The sequence below is a fragment of the Eptesicus fuscus genome, chromosome 7 (assembly GCF_027574615.1).
Source record: "Eptesicus fuscus isolate TK198812 chromosome 7, DD_ASM_mEF_20220401, whole genome shotgun sequence".
Taxonomy (NCBI): Eukaryota; Metazoa; Chordata; class Mammalia; order Chiroptera; family Vespertilionidae; genus Eptesicus; species Eptesicus fuscus.
In genome coordinates, this window is record NC_072479.1 from 46,415,835 (window position 1) to 46,433,238 (window position 17,404).

The 17,404-nt window shown below is 39.1% G+C and overlaps 1 protein-coding gene across 4 annotated transcripts in view; it reads right to left on the minus strand.

Moving 5' to 3' along the window:
- LOC103292564 (methionine-R-sulfoxide reductase B3) overlaps positions 1–17,404 on the minus strand; it is a 298,232-nt gene that overhangs the window by 66,947 nt on the left and 213,881 nt on the right. For all 4 annotated transcript variants that reach the window (XM_054718887.1, XM_054718890.1, XM_054718891.1 and 1 more), the window contains one exon: positions 13,802–13,830. In XM_054718887.1, the coding sequence (XP_054574862.1) occupies positions 13,802–13,830 (29 nt within the window). The remainder of the gene's footprint in view (positions 1–13,801; positions 13,831–17,404) is intronic.

The following is a 17,404-nucleotide window of genomic DNA, read 5'->3' on the forward strand; positions in this document are numbered from 1 at the left end:
AGTTTAAAAACCTTGTGTAGGAGTTAATTTATCCTGAGGGAAATGGGGAAAAATTGAAGAAATTTCAGCAGGGGTGTGATATGAATAAGTTTTCATTTTTATTTATTTATTTTTTCATCTTTATTGTTGAAAGTATTACATATTTCACCTTGTTCCTCCCATTAACCCCTCCTAGCCCACCCTCGCCCCCTGCCCTTAGCCTTCACCACCCTATGTCTGTGTCCATGGGTTATGCATATATGCATACAAGTTCTTTGGTTTATCTCTTCCCTCCCCCACCTTCCCTCTGAGATTCCACAGTCTGTTCCATGCTTCCATGTCTCTGGATCTATTTTATTCATCAGTTTATTTTGTTCATTAGGTTCCACATATGAGTGAGTCCATATAATACTTATCTTTCTCTGACTGGCTTATTTTGTTTAGCATAATATTCTTCAGGTCCCTCCCTGCTGTCTCAAAGGGTAAGAGATCCTTTCTTTTCTTTTTCTTTTCTTTTTTTAAGAGATTCTTCTTTTTTACTGCTGCATATTCATGCTATAAATGTTCCACAGCTTTTTTTATCCACTCATCCACTGATGGGAACTTGGGCTATTTCCAGATCTTAACTATTGTAAATTGTGCTGCTATGAACATTGGAGCATATATTCTTTCTGATTGGTGCTTCGGGTTTTCTTAAGATATATTCCTAGAAGTAGGACCACTGGGTCAAATGACAGTTCCATATTTAATTTTTTTGAGGAAAATCCATACTGTTTTCCATAATGGCTGCACCAGTCTGCATTCCCACCAGCAGTGTACTAGGGTTCCCTTTTCTCACATCCTCACCAGCACTTGTCATTTGTTGATCATAGCCATTCTGACAAGTGTGAGCTGATACCTCATTGTCATTTTAATTTGCATCTCTCAAATGATTAGTGACTTTGAGCATTTTTTCGTATGTCTCTTGGCCATCTGTACGTCCACTTTGGAGAAGTGTCTATTTAGGTCCTTTGCCCATTTTTTTATTGGATTGTTTTCCTTTTGTTAAATTGTATGAGTTCCTTATATATTTTAGATATTAACCCTTTACCAGATGTATCATTGGTAAATTATAACTTTTAAGTTCTGAAGTTGCTGCACATGGTCTCCTACTCCAATAACTTGGAAACAAAGCCTTGGGCATTGTATCTGTAGTTTGTTTTCCAGGCCCAATGGCAAAGTTCTCTTTTATATGCATGGATGAGTGGATGAAGTGGAAGCCAATAAATGTTATGTTATATAATGTCTCACTGGCGAGGACATCGCTATTTTGATACGGAAAACTCATGTTAACTTAAACTTATGAAGCTAAACACTCAATTTGTCTATTTCCTTCGTTCTTATTCAGTGCTCAACAGAGCAACTTTCTGGTTATGATCTGACTCCCCATGTAGATTGGCCTTTAGGATGATAACATACTATAGTAAGGAAAATTCGGTCCCAATATGAATGATTTATTTGTGCAAATTGATAAAGTGAGTTCTTGTTGTACTAGTAATTTTGAAATATAGCTTCCCTACTTATAAAGAAGACACTGGCAAGTGTTCTGAGCCATTGAAAATTAGATTTTTCATCATAACCAAATGCACTGGCATTCTAGCTTCATCCATCTGTCTTTTGGTTTGTCAATATGGGTCCCACCCTGAGAGATACTGAAACATCTAGGTTTCTGAGTCTGAAATTTTAAGACCAGATAGTGGAACACAGAACAGTCACCAAAGCAATTAATGCTATCTTTTGAGGCCTCTTGGAAAACTGCCAGAAACGTTATCAATAGCTTACTAATGGCCACATTGTAGTCATATATAAATCTGTATTATACTTTTTATTTTCAAGGGGTGTTTATAATCATATTATTATGTTAAGTTTGAGTGGAAAATTTTGTAACTTTTACTATATAATAGTTATTAAATACTAGAGACCTGGTGCACGAAATTCGTGCATGGGTAGGGTCCCTAGGCCTGGCCGGCAATCAGGGCTGATCGGGGCCTTCCAGCTGCTGACCAGGGCCTTCCTTCGTTCCGCACCACCCCCTGATGGTCAGCGCACATCATAGTGAGCAATCGAACTCCTGGTCAAACTCCCGAGGGGACACTTTGCATATTAGCCTTTTATATATATTTATATATAGATATAGATAGATAGTAATTATAGAAAATAAAAGGCTAATAATAGAAAAATTAAAATAAAAACAAAAGTTGTTCATTGAAAGAACTATCTTATGATCTAATAAAAAGGACATAATGTTTGCAACTTAGAAATGTGAAGTCCAATACCAGATTGGTCATTTATAAACTATGTGGCCTTAAGTGAGTTTCTTAGCCTTTTTCTATCTCAGTTCCTTCCCTGGTAAAAATATCCCTGTGTACCTTACTAAGTTTTTTGTGAGTCTCAAACTTAGTACGATTCATTAAAGCACTTTTTAAATGATAAAGCATTATACAAATATTTTCATCACTATAAATCCATTAATATCCTCTCTGAAGTTAGGGTACCAAAAATGCAATTATAAAGGAACTGGACCCACTTTAAAAATATAATTACTCTAATTTTGTAAATATTTTTACTAAATAATTGATCTAAGTACATGGTATTCTAATGTTGTAGAATCAATTATTGACTCCTATTCTTTTCCCCTTTCCTATCTTTTTTTTAAAATATATTTTATTGATTTTTTACAGAGAGGAAGGGAGAGGGAGAGAGAGTTAGAAACATTGATGAGAGAGAAATATCAATCAGCTGCCTCCTGCACACCCTCTACTGGGGATGTGCTCACAACCAAGGTACATGTCCTTGACTAGAATCGAACCTGGGACCCTTGAGTCTGCAGGCCGATGCTCTATCCACTGAGCCAAACCAGTTAGGGCATCCCCTTCCTATCTTTATACCCTTTACCATGAGATTCAGCAGTTCTTTCCCCACTCCTTTACTTTGAGCTTGGCCCTGTGACTCGCTTGGCCAATGGGATGCTAGCAGACAAGACCTGATGCAAAGACAGACTTGCAGAGTTGGACTTACACTCTTTTATTATCAACTAGTAGCCCATTTGCAGGAAGAATCCTGCAAGTGGCTGCTGCGGCCGCATGCGCTGCCACAGCCGCCGCCGTTGTGGCCGCCGCGCCTGCACCCACGCGCCGCTGCCGCTCGCCCCGCCCGGGCTTTCCCTCTGGCAGCCACCTTGCTTTCCGCTTTTCCTCCCTCTTCCTTCTAAGTTGTCTTCAGTCTTCACTCCTCCCTCCCTCAGCATTTGCAAATTAACTGCCATCTTTGTTGGGTAATTTGCATACTCGCCCTGATTGGTGGGTGGGCGTGGCTTTGGCTGGTGGGCGTGGCTTGGGTGTAGTGAAGGTGTGGTCAATTTGCATATTACTATTTTATTAGGTAGGATGACAAGACTCATAGAGCAGACCTGGACCCAACCTGGGACCAGCCTATGTCAGCCAACTCCCAACCAACCATAGACATGTGTACATAAATAAATTATTGTTGTTTTAAGTCACCACTTTTTATTTATTTGAGAGGGAGGGAGAAAGAGAGGGAGGGAGGGAGGGAGGGGGGAGACAGAAGGGAGAGAGAGAGAGAGAGAGAGAGAGCGATGGATTTGTTGTTCCACTTATTTATGCATTCATTGGTTGATTCTTATATGTGCCTGATGGGGGATCAAACCGACAACCTTGGCATATCAGGATGATGCTCTTACCAACTGAGCTACCTGGCAAAAACTAAGTCAACGTTTTTTGTAACAATCGCTGATAGGCTTGGTGATTACATAGAATATAATGAACTAGAAGCCCGGTGCATGAAATTCATGCATGGGGTGTGGGTTTGTGTGTGTCCCTCAGCCCAGCCTGCACCCTCTCCAATCTGGTACATCCCTCTCACAATCCAGGACTGCTGGCTCCCAACCCCTCGCCTGCCTGCCTGCCTTATTGCCCCTAACCGCTTCTGCCTGCCAGCCTGATCACCCCTCACCACTCCCCTGCCAGCCTGATCAACGCCTAATTGCTCCCCAGCCAGCCCGATTGCCCCTAATTGCCCTCCCCTGCAAGCCTGGTCACCCCTAACTGCCCTCCCTGGCCGGCCTGGTCACCCCCAACTGCCCTACCCTGCTAGCCTGGTCACCCCCAACTGCCCTCCCCTGCAGGCCTTGTCCCTCCCAACTTCCCTCCCCAGCTAGCCTAATCACCCCCAAATGCCCTCCCCTGCAGGCCTGGTTGCCCCTAACTGCCCTCCCCTGCAAGCCTGGTCCCTCCCAACTGCCCTCCCCTGCAGGCCTGGTTGCCCCCAACTGCCCTCCCCTATAGGCCTGGTCCTTCCCAAATGCCCTCCCCTGTGGCCTGGTCCCCCCCAAACTGCCCTCCCCTGCAGGCTTGGGTCGCCCCCTACTGCCCTCCCCGGTGGCCTGGTCCCTCCCCAACTGCCCTCCCCTGCAGGCCTTGTCCCTCCCAAATGCCTTCCACTGCAGGCCTGGTCGCCCCCAACTGCCCTCCCCTACAGGCCTGGTTGTCCCTAACTGCCCTCCCCTATAGGCCTTGTCCTTCCCAACTGCCCTCCCCTGTGGCCTGGTCCCCCCCCCCAACTGCCCTCACCTGTGGTCTGGTCCCTCCAAACTGCCCTCCCCTGCAGGCCTGTGTCCCCCCCAACTGCCCTCCTCTGCCAGCCCGGTCACCCTTAACTGCCCTCCCCTGCAGGCCTGGTCCCTCCCAACTGCTCTCCCCTGTTGGCCTGATCACCCACAACTGCCCTTCCCTGCTGGCCATCTTGTGGCAGCCATCATGTGTCCACATGAGAGCGGCCATCTTTGACCACATGGGGGCGGCCATCTTGTGTGTTGGAGTGATGGTCAATTTGCATATTACCTCTTTATTATATAGAATATATATAAAAGCCTAAGCATCCTTTATGATCGGACAACCAGATGACCGGCCAGTAGCTATGACATGCACTGACCACCAGGGGGGCAGATGCTCAATGCAGGAGCTGCCCCCGGTGGTCAGTGAACTCTGACAGCCAACCTCCCGCGGTCCCTTACCCCAGCTGGCCAGCCCCAATCGCCCCCAATCGCCCACCAGGCCGAGGGACCCCACCCGTGCACAAATTCGTGCACTGGGACTCTAGAATACTATATTTTTATGATCCTTAAAGAACCATCTTCAGGTTAGATAACATAATCCCGCCGAAACCGGTTTGGCTCAGTGGATAGAGCGTCGGCCTGCAGACTCAAGGGTCCCAGGTTCGATTCCGATCAAGGGCATGTACCTTGGTTGTGGGCACATCCCCAGTAGGGGTTGTGCAAGAGGCAGCTGATCGATGTTTCTCTCTCATCAATGTTTCTAACTCTCTATCCCTCTCTCTTCCTCTCTGTAAAAAATCAATAAAATATATTTTAAAAAATAATAATCCCTAGCCACTAATTTTGTCATTTATCCAACAATAATCAATGAGTATCAATATTTTCCAGGGAGTATTCCAGGCCCTGAGTTAGTCAGGTAATGTAACATTAGTTGCCATAATAAACATAGCACAATCTCAGTGGCTTATTACAATAAATGTTTATTTCTCTCTATATAAAACCCAAATAAGGTATTTTTGGATTAAAGGCTCTCTGGAGTGGATCTCTTCCAAGGATGACTCAGGATCCAGACTTCTTCCATATTTTGATGCCATCATGTTCAACATTACCTCTAATGTAACCTCAGAAGATGAAGAGAAATGTGGGGAAGTGCATTGGATACTTAATCCCATTCACCCAGAAATGACATAAACTCCACTGAGAGATTTAATCATATGTCCTCTCTGAGATGCAAAGAGGTTGGAAATTATAATCCCTGGCCACTAGCCACTTCCCAACAACTCTACATTATGAAAAGGGAGAATAAATCTGTGGTCATTAGTTAATCATTTCTATCACAATTGGGGAGTAGAACAGACCAAGATTCCCAAACTCATAGAATTATTATTTATTGACTATTTATAATCAGATACCAAAATTATAAAGATGAGTAAGACATAATTCTTCCCTTTAAGAAAATCACAGACTGGAAAGAAATAAGAAATCCACACAAATAATTTTGGTGGATGATAAATGCCATAAAAAGCTGTAAGGCCACATTCTTTGACCACCAAACAATGAAACTGAAAATTACTAACAAAAGTAGAAAAATTTGGACACTTTCTTAAATAATTGTATGTCCAAAAGAAAATCAAAACTGCAACTATTTAAAATACAATACTAGGATTCAGCTAAAGATTTAATGAAAAAAGTCATAGCTTTAAATGCTCTAATTCTAAATTAAAAAGGAAAAATACAAAATGTAAGTATGTGACATAATGGTGTATATGAAATTCAAGAAAACCGATTGAAAATTATTAGATCTATCTGATCCAAAACCTCTGCACTTAGCCACCATGCCTTGCTGCTTCCTGGTCTTTAAATTCGTTTGTGAAAGGAGATGAAGGGCTTTGTCCCCTCTACTTGTTTCTACACAATCCAGTAAGACTGTTATAGAAAAGGTTGCCTGATTTTTCAGGCCAACCTTGAATAGGATCCAGTAAAATAATAAGTGAATGAATGAATGAGTGAATGTGAAGAAGAGAACAGTATTCGAAAACATTTGCTATTCTTCGAAGTTAATCTCTTTTAATAATAATCAAATGTGAACTGTCACTCCTTATTAAAAGGTATAGAAAAACTACACACTAATCATTAGCATTATCAGGCCATTCTCTTAAAAGTTGAAGGAAAACAAGTGATATGGTTTGAATAAAGTAAAGAAAGGTGAATTTGTCAAAATCTAAAATATGTTAGCTTATGTTCAAATATCAAGATTTAATTCACCATCTGGATCTAAATTTAACCTTGTTAGCCCTTCTCAGGGCTAAGAACCCCAGTGAATTTATATAATGGACCAACTAGCTTTAAAATTCCACAAGAGAAGAAATTTATCTACCCTGTTCACAGCTATAATCACTGCATCTGGCATATAGTATTCCTTAATAAATACATTTTGAATTAATGAACAAATAGTCATTTCAATTAGTGAATGATGCCCAAAGACAGATTTCAATATTCTTATAAAGATTTATATTTACTTGTTCTTCCATGTTATGAGGCCTCCACATTAAATTTAAAATGACAAAATTGATTTGCAGCAATTAAAAAGTGTTGTCAACATATTCTCACATTTGTAAGATCTGAAAATGTTTTCCTTATAAACATTTCTTGAGAAAGGTTCACTATGTTAGATTGTCTCATTTACTTATAAACTTTCAAAACTCTAATTGTACTACATTCAAATTCCTCATTTCCCTTCAACTTAGTGACCAGCATTATCAGCCTACTTTATTTGTCACTACCCTTATGTTTTTGCCTCAAGCTTTAACTGATTATATTCTTTGATTTCCTTTCTCTAGTGTAGATTCCTTTTTAACTGCAGATCTTTAAAGCGACATTAGCAGCTTTTTGTTCCTTGGAGGTTTTTTCCCCCTTAAGGATAATTACATTCTGTTGTGCCTTTTATTATGGTGTCTTTTAGGATCTTCTAACCTTGTACACTCTTGGGCTCTATTTAATAGTGAACTCCCTCCTCTACTTTCCACACTAAACCATGCTCATTAGGTTTCTTAATCCTCCATAATTTGCTTTCATTAAATTTTATACCTTCCCGTTGGTATGTTCTATGAGTCCATTTCCTTAGCATACCTATTGCAAGCAGCCCAGAATCAACAGCACTAAACAAGCTTATTCACTTTCCCAGCCAACATGACCCTATTCTGTACTATGTATGTCTACAACATACTCTGTAGAGTCATGTTGGCTCGAGGTGGGGTTGGGGGGGGTGGTCTTTGTTTTGAATGTTTATGGACCATGAAACTATACCATTTAACTTGGTATTTCATTTTCTCATTCAAACATTGCCTGAGAAGGTTGGGACCACAGAATTAGACACTGGGTTAACTTGAATATACAGTTATAGGCTCCAGGTTTTTCTTGGTCAGAAAGCTATTCTATTTTAACAGAACAGAAATAACAATATCCTGATGTTATGCAGTGACTAGTAAATTCCAACTATATCTTTGTCTCACACTCAGAATTCAGAAGAGAAAAACATCTTTTTTCAGTTATTCTGCAAGAGTTCTGCTTTTCCAAATGGGTTGTTTTTAAAGACATATGCATGTTCTTGAAATCTGACTACACAGCCGACTCTGGTCTTTTCAGCAGTTCATCCTCTGCTTTCTCTTCCATTCTACTCATCACTAGCACCTTTGCTGATGGGTATGTTTTTTGTTTTTAACTTCCTAGGAACTTCAGTTAAATTATTTAAAAAAAAAAAAAAACTTGTTAGTGAATTGAAAGAGTTAATGAAATTTCCAAAGGTGCCTAGCTTATTCAAGCAAAGTTTACACTTCAACCCTGAGCAAGTTAACTTGTGATCCTCCCTAACCAAATGACAGAAAGCAAAGCCAGTAAGTTCTTTATTTAATTGGTTTGCATCCACACACTGACCTCCAGAGTTCTGTTTACATAGCCTATCATGCAATATGCGCCACAGTTCTCTGCTTCTCTCAAAATCATGTTTCTCCTGAGATTTGATATATGGCTTTCATGTTTAATCACTACATTAAACTCAATGTTCTGCTTCCTCCAGCATCAAATAACTTCCCTTCTTGGGAGGTGGAGAGAAGAGGACAGCTTCTTGATACTTCTGAACATAAAAGGAAGTCTGTTTTACTCTATTAGTAAAATCACCAACTACACACAGTCATAGGCAAGCAACACTAATACATCAACTGGGAACCTTTTAAAAACTCCTTTAGAGAGATTGCTCTCAACTGGCGAAGCCGAAATATTTAGATACGAATCAGTTATACTAAACCAACAGAAATGGAATTCAATCAGTATACAACTCAGGATGTAGAGGACGCAGCTAGATGGCAGCTAAGGTTTAAATCAAATTAATCAAGGATACTAATATTTACAGGGTAAAATAAGATTGTTGTAGGAGTAATAAATTTGACAGTAAAATAGTAGTCAAGTTTTCAGGCTAATTTAAATTGGCTAATTGAAACAAGCGAATATTTTAGAAAAATTAATTGTACTGGACAAAAAGCAGTTCCTAAAGTGTTAACTAAATTTTTATTGGTAGTTCATCTCATGATAAAATTGTGTAACATGTAATGAACCTAAAGCAGTAATATTATAGTGCAAATAATTAAAATTTAAAAGCTATCAAGACTACATTATAAAATTTTCAAAAGCCTCCTAATATTTAAATAAAAAAGGGGGGAATAGTAGAAGAATATCATGTAAGGAAAAATACCCTGTAAGTAAATTACATCTAGAAAATTTGTACTTTAGAAAATTAATTGTAAGGCTAAAAGCAAGACACCCATGAAAAACACACATGGTGTCAAAACAAGCCAGAGGAAAATTCTTTGGGCAAAAAATGAAAAAGGATCCCAAGTCAAATTTATAGAAAATATCCCTTTATTAACTTTTGGTCGAGAATATGTTTGTATATCTTCAGAAAACAACTCCGAGACCATGTGGATTCCGGCAACAGAGAGGAATCAACAGGACTACTCCAGCCATGAAGACAGAAGAGAAGCAGTCCAAGATGGAAGACGCTTAACGTCGATGACCTTGCCATACTAGCAGTTAGCAGCTGTGCGTCACTGCAGGTTGCCCAGGACCAAACCAGAGAGGGTCGGACCTGCATTACCACCATTTGTCCACCATCCAGAACTGAAATATCATTGCTGACATGTACACATAAGGAACTGTTTGACATTGAAATTGAGTCGCAAAAGAACTGTTGGCCCAAAAAGAAACTCACTACAGACTGATGCATTTGCCTTTCAGCATAACATTATTGCTTGTCTCATTTTCGGTTCTTATAAGTGTATTTCTAGTAGCACATGATCTCACTCATCTAGGGGAAATGATAAACAACATAGACTGATGAACAAGAACAGACCCAGAAACAAGGAGGAATGGATCAGACTGTCGGGCCTCAGAGGGAGGGTAGGGGAGGGTGGGGATAAAGGGGAGAGATCAATCAAAGGACTTGAGTGCATGCATATGAGCCTAACCAGTGGTTAAGGACAACAGGGGGGTGGGAGCATGCGTGGGGAGGGGGGTGGGATGGGAATGGGGGGATGAGGACAAATATGTGATACCTTAATCAATAAATAAATTTTTAAAAAAAGAAAGAAAATTAATCAAGAATAGAACATTCTTTGGGTTCTCAGGTCATAACACCTCTGCCTTTTGGTTGAGGCTCTCTCTTTTTTAAATATATTTTATTGATTTATTTTTTTTTTTACAGAGAGGAAGGGAGAGGGATAGAGAGTTAGAAACATCAATGAAAGAGAAACATCAATCAGCTGCCTCCTGCACACTCCCTACTGGGGATGTGCCCGCAACCAAGGTACATGCCCTTGACCGGAATAGAACCTGGGACCCTTCAGTCCGCAGGCCAATGCTCTATCCTCTGAGCCAAACCGGTTAGGGCAGGTTGAGGCTTTCTTAAACTTCACCACAAAGAGAACTTTCCTCTATTTATGTGTGTGTGTGTGTGTGTGTGTGTTATTAAATATTTTTATTGATTTTTTTAGAGAGAAAGGAAGAAACATTGATGAGATAGCAAAACATTGATCAGCATCCCATACACCAAAAGGTGCCCTGGCCAGAAATTGAACCAGCAACCTTTTGATGCATGGAATGCCACCCAACCAAGTGAGACACACCAGCCAGAGCAAACTTTCATCTCTTTAACTGAATGTGAACATGTAATACCACAATCCTTCCATAAGAATTTGTACATGACCCAAATTTCGGAGATAGATAAAAACCTCAAAAAATGAATAGGTCTCTTTCAATAAGTCAAGACAATCTATAATTTCCAGATTTTAAAAATAACATGAAATGTATGTATTTTACTTTTAATTATTTCAAGAAAAAAGAAAAGTGAAACAAATATGGCAAATCATTAAAAATAGTAAAATCTCGATGAGGGATATATACGTGCTTATTATACTATACCATGGCTCCTTTAATATATAGTTCATATTTTTCATTATAAAATTTTTTTGAAAATTAAAAAAAAATTATACATGGGTTGCTTTTGAAGAAAAAAAAGACACAATTTTAATAAGAAAAATTTAAATCATTCTCTAGGTTGACCATTTTTGTATACTAGTATAGTCAACAACTGACATTTTTCACCAGGTGCTGACAATGAAAACTTCCCTTCCTTCCTCCTGAATCTGACTCCACTGCCTGAAACTCATTTACACAAACTGCAAATGTGGAGTAAGCTCTGCATAAGTTGGATTCTTGAAGAGAAAAAAAAGGTTATGTATGTGTGTATAATTTTACTTTGAAATACTTTATGGCTAGTTATTGACCATAGTATTTGTTTTTAAGGGATTTTTCCCTTAGTAAGATGGCATATTCCTTCATTTAAAAATCTTTGTCAGGAACATTGTTACAGCTGTATATAACATTAAACAGAATTAGTTTACTTTCTGTATTTGATGAACAATAGAGAATCTGAACCTATTAAAGTCATACATTTAATTGTTCCAATATGCTACCTTATTTCTAACCAAAATTTGCATGATATAGAATCCAAAGACTGCATTTCTAATATTCTTTGTCATGATCCCCTCATTTGATAGTTAGCTAATCTGTTTATTTGAAACCACCTAAATTCTTTCCAAAAATGTATTTAAAATCAAAATTAAAACACACACACACACACACACAAACTTTTAATCAGTATTTCCCATAAGATTTTTCAGAGTACAGGACTTTATAAGTTTTCAAAGACATGCAGATGTTGTCCATGATAGACAGTTAAAAAAAAGTAGGACTTGAAAAAATAAGACTCATGAACAAAATCTTTGGTCACAAGAGTGGAAGATGTGTGTCTGTACAGATGTTATAACTATTTTCAGAATAAATACCAACCTTCACTACAGGAATTTAGCAGCACACTTAAATTTGGATTTGAAAATTTAACATAAATTTTCTGACTTTGACAATAGCTGCCTAATATTTCAGTTTTGTATGCCATTTCCAGGTTTTACCTTCAAAATGAACCTGGTGGACTTTTTCATTTTTAAAAGCTATATTCCAGATCCTGGAGCTTAAAACCAGTTTCTGACTTGATATTTAGGGAATTAAATCAGATTGTAACACCCAGTGGGTTCTTAATAAATATTTTTGGTGATTGACTGGCAATGATAAAAAGATATGCAGTTTTATGTAAAAATTCATTCTTCATCAATTTTATTCATTTATTTTTATTTTACTTAAAGACTTTATTTTTTAAATATATTTTTATTGGTTTTGGAGAGGAAGGGAGAGGGAGAGAGAAATAGAAACAACAATGATGACAGAGAATCAGTGATTGGCTGCCTCCTACATGGCGGCCCCTACTGGGGATTGAGCCCACAACCAGGGCATGTGCCCTGACTGGGAATGAAACCATGACCTCCTGATTCATAGGTCAATGCTCAACCATGGAGACACACTACACAGGCTTAAAGATTTTAATTAGTAAAAATGACAAAGATTTTTTCACCCTATTTTGAATCACCTTTTATAAATCCATAAAAAAGTCAAATAGTTGATATAACTCACTGTGTCTTTAATCTCCTTATAAGTCAATACTGTAAACCAGAAATGCTTGTCTTATACTATCAACGTCACATGTGACTCAAAAGCCCAAGAACACACAGATGGAGAGATTTCTGGAATCACAGTTATCAAATTAGGTGAAATTGTTGACTCAAATGTCCAGAGTTCATATTTAAAGAGTCTCAGCAAATTGGGGATTTTACATCTATACAATAAAAGGAAGAATGAGCTTTTGAAAAAAATGAGCATGTTGGCTCCTTGTCACCACTATCATATATATAGTCTTGGTTTCTTTGTGGACATAATAAACAAAAACTTTTATTTCAAAAAGTAGGAATGTTACTTTTATTTAATAAGTTACATATTCTTCTGCAAATTATTTCTCCTGGAATAGCAAGTTAATGTTTATCTATTAACAGTTCACTAAAGAACATAATTTCCTTGCACCATACATGAGGCCATTTTTGTGCTTTAATTGTAAACATCATCAAAAACTCCAAGGCTCACAGACCTCAGCAAGTGACATAGAGACACAGTCAAACGTAAGGATTATACAGCTACATTCATGCTTATTAAGAAGAAAACGCCAGAAGTATACCATTGTTTGTGAGAATACAAATTTTGTTTTGATATATACAAAATAATGGCTTAAGGTGACCTTAGTTTTCCACTACCCGCCCTCCAACAAAACAACTAAAAAATAACTAATAAGTCATAGACAAATATCTATTTCTATTGACTACACTCTTTATAGTTTACTGGGTTAGATGTAAATATTACCCACTTTTGATAACAAGACACTTGCAGAGAATCTTCAAATTATTCAGGATGCTTTGTCCACTGAGAGACTAACTCTATTTTGAGCAATGATTTTGCACAACCCCACTTCTGCTTTTAAAATAAAACTGCAGATAGAGAGCATTAATGCTTCTTGCAGAACTATCAAGAATCCCATAGTGAACATCTCAAGTGAGGATTCCAAGCAGCTCAGAGCCCTGCTTTGAGGTGGGGTTCATGTTTTGAAAAGAGACTGCCTCGTCTGTTTAAAATCAAAATGGTTCTTGATCTGATGAATTACTCCTCAGAGAATAATGTAAATAAAATATACTCAGAATAACATTATTAATGTAAACGTACCTGAACCAGAGTCAAATTTGGTTTCTGACCTGCAAAGGGAAAGACATTTTTTACAATATAAAAATCGATTATTAAAGAATAACTGTTATTTTATGAGGAGGGCAAGGGGTAGATGCAACAGTTACAGATTTCAGTACAATGGTCAACAAGTAAAATAGCTTTAAAAAACGTAAATAGATATTTATTTTAACCATTTTAAGTGCATGCATTACCCTAGGTCCCCTAAACATGCAGATATCCAAAGAGATAGCACAGTATGGAAAAGATATTAACTTTTCACTTGCTTTTGAAAGAAAGAAGGTAAATTATATATTTTTTTAAAAGCACCCAGTCTCTACAGATTAACTTTTTCAGTAATATAATAAAGCAATTTTTAAAAACCCACAAATTTGAAACTATCCTCTTGACCTATTATTAAAGATTTTTAATTATTTAACACCAAGTAATTTTTCACTAAGTTCTTCGCAGAGTAAATGAACCTAGTAACCCCATATGTTTAATAAGTAGGAGGGAAAGAATCCAAGCCCTTGTGGGAACATTATGTTTCAGATATAGGTTAATACTGGTTGTAAATTCAGAAGCCTTTGAAGCTCTCGGTTCGGCTGTGGGAAAACTTCTGTGAGGTAATTACTCTCGAGATGCTGCTGATGTGCTGTCAAGCAGAATTAACCCCGAGACTAGGCCTATCTACACAAGCTCCTCTAAGACAGCATTGTCTATATCTAGCTCTCAAACCAATTAGTGGGCATGCTCCAGTCAGGTCTATATCACACATTAACAATCAGTAGTATATATGTTCACAGCTGCCACCCCAAGATACAAGGACCGGCCAGCAGGAGTCCTGTTAAAGGATGTTACGCTGACAGAGAAGATTTTTTTCCTGGGGAAATGTAGTTAACGAAATGGGGAAAGAGATTTCTTTGAAATTATGCCAGGGTACCACAGCCCTTTTGGAAGCGGTGACTTTTTTTTTTTTTTTTTTTTTTTTTTTACCTAAATTAGCATGAAGAGAAGTCAACAAAGGGCGGAGAGGCAGAAGATAAGCAAGAAGAGGCTTCTTTTGTCACAAAAATTTATTTTCTCAAGTACTCCCAAATAAAATTTCACCTGATGCTTAGTCAATAACTGAGAACAAACAAATTATTATCACCACGGTTATCAATCACCACTGTAATCCAGTCCACATTTTTCCCCAGTCCTGGGCCCACTAGTCGGCATCTCAGTCCTTCTCTTAGATGTCCCTGATACCTGTTCAGGAGCAAGCCCATTTTCATTGTTTCTCCTGTTCTGGAAAGCCTCGCTCAGGCCTCTTTGTTTCCACATTCTGAGCATAACTCTAGCTGACACTGACCACTGTGGTACTGATGGTTTCCTTGCCTATCTTATTTTTCCCACTAGATTATGTCTATGAATCTTTGTAGCCACAGAACCTATATAGTGCCTGCTGCTTGTACTCAACAAATAGCTGTTGAGAAAAACATCCTTATCTCCTTACCTGTATGTTCTTCCTTCTAAGGTTCCCTTCTACTTATGTCCTACTGGGTCTCATCCATCTTCAAAATGCATTCTCTCATCTCCCCTGAAACCCTGAAACTAGACCATACCAATTCCTCCTCTCTCTGTCATATCTTCAGTATCTTGGTTTCCACAGGTTTCTCCTCTCTTCTTCTTAGAAGTGCTCCAAAACTGAATAAAAGCCTTCCTTTAAATCTGTTCCCTGTTCTAATCCTCCCTCTTTCTTTTTTTTTTTTTTTTTTTAACATTTTCTGTATTGATTTCAGAGAGGAAGGGAGAAGGAGAGAGAGATAGAAACAACAATGATGAGAGAGAATCACCGATCGGCTGTCTCCTGCACGCCCCACACTGGGGATCGAGCCCGCAACCCAGGCATGTGCCCCTGTCCGGAATCGAACCTGGGACCCTTCGGTCCGCAGGCCGACGCTCTATCCACTGAGCCAAGCTGGCTAGGGCTCCTCCCTCTTTTTTACTGATTTTACTATCAAGTTTATTGAAAGGATGGACTATATCCTATATTGTATGTCTTCCTTTCCTGACCTCCCAACACAGTGATCTGCCCTTGCTAAGGTTTATCAGTGTCTTCCTAGTGCTAAATTCAAAAGCCCTGTTATAGTCCCTGCTTTTCCAAACCTCTTTCCAAACTAGCACACAACACTGCCTGAATGTCACAACTGCAACCTCAAATGCCACAGGTACTAAGCTAAACCCACTTTCTTTCCCCTCAAATATAATTATCCTGCTAATTTCCCTATCAGTTAAGTTGGAAATCATGATGGTATTCTAGTTTTCTTCTGCATCTCATTATCTAATTAGCCACCAAGACCTGTTGCTTCTACTGCCTTCCCCTCCTCTCTATCCTCACACTAAGCATCTTTAGGCCTATCTTTGACGCAATAACCTCATAACCAGATCCCCACTCCTTTTCAATCCATCATCTAATCAGCTGCCAGATGTTTCCAAAACATCAGTCTATCACATTACTATCACCCCAACAACTAGAGCAGAGTTTTCAAAATTGGGTCACAAATGAACCCATTAGTGGATTACAAAGTCAATTTAGTGTATTACAACTAGTATTCTTTTTAACTGAAATGGAATAATAAAGAAGACAAAATTCACTTCACATTTTGAGAATATATGTAATTTTGTACAACTTTTAGGTACATGTATGTGAATGTGTGTGTGTGTGCATGCACACATGTTTACATGTGTGTACGGAGCAGTATTACCCTTACACGTGAGCAAAAAGCCTCTGTTCTGGCATTCCTCTGGCTGCGTCCTCCTCTCCCCAGGCAACCAAGTACTGGGGTCCCCAGTATTCCCTACCCAAATGGCTCTGAGCCAGCTTCCTCAGCCTCAATTCAGGTCGGGTACACTACCAGTGTGTGTATGTACCTCCAGCCCAAGGGGTAGCCAAAGGCTATGACATGAAGGAGGAAGTTTGGACCTTAGGGCAAAAGGAAGAGGGAACAAAGAGGGTAGAGCAGGACAATATGCTTTCCCTACTCTTCCGTGTTCCTGCTCAGAGAATTCTTAGTGCAAACTCGCCTGTGAGAGTGGAGCGCTGACAGCACCCAGGGACCAGGGTTCCCCTGTGGACAAGGCGGGCATGGTCTGGATGGCCTTCATATCCAGGTGCCTGGCTGGTGAGGGCAGGGAAGGAGCACCGAAAGAGCTCCTCCCCCAATAAAGAAGAAAAGAAAGAAGGTGTTTCTCTTACAGATTGCATAACCATTGGAAGAGAAGGCAGAGGGAGCCTTCTCCTCACCTCCCACTTGGCCTTGTTGCTATTATCCCTCCATTTCCCCAGAGTTAATAACAGCATTTTGGTGGAAAACAAAAGTAATTTTAAATTTGCACTATTCTGTTATTTGGTTTCACACACAGACTTCATTGTTTTTGTTACGAGACATGTTTGTCAAGGTAGGTTGGTATATCCTTTGCTAAGTTAGTTTATTGCCTTAATTTATAACTTTTAGAATAATTAGCTATATTGTGTCCCAACTTGTCCTCTTGCCCAGCCACTGCAAATTCAAGGGCCACAAGGCCTGGTAATAAGGCATCATGTAAAAAGTTTTTTACTAT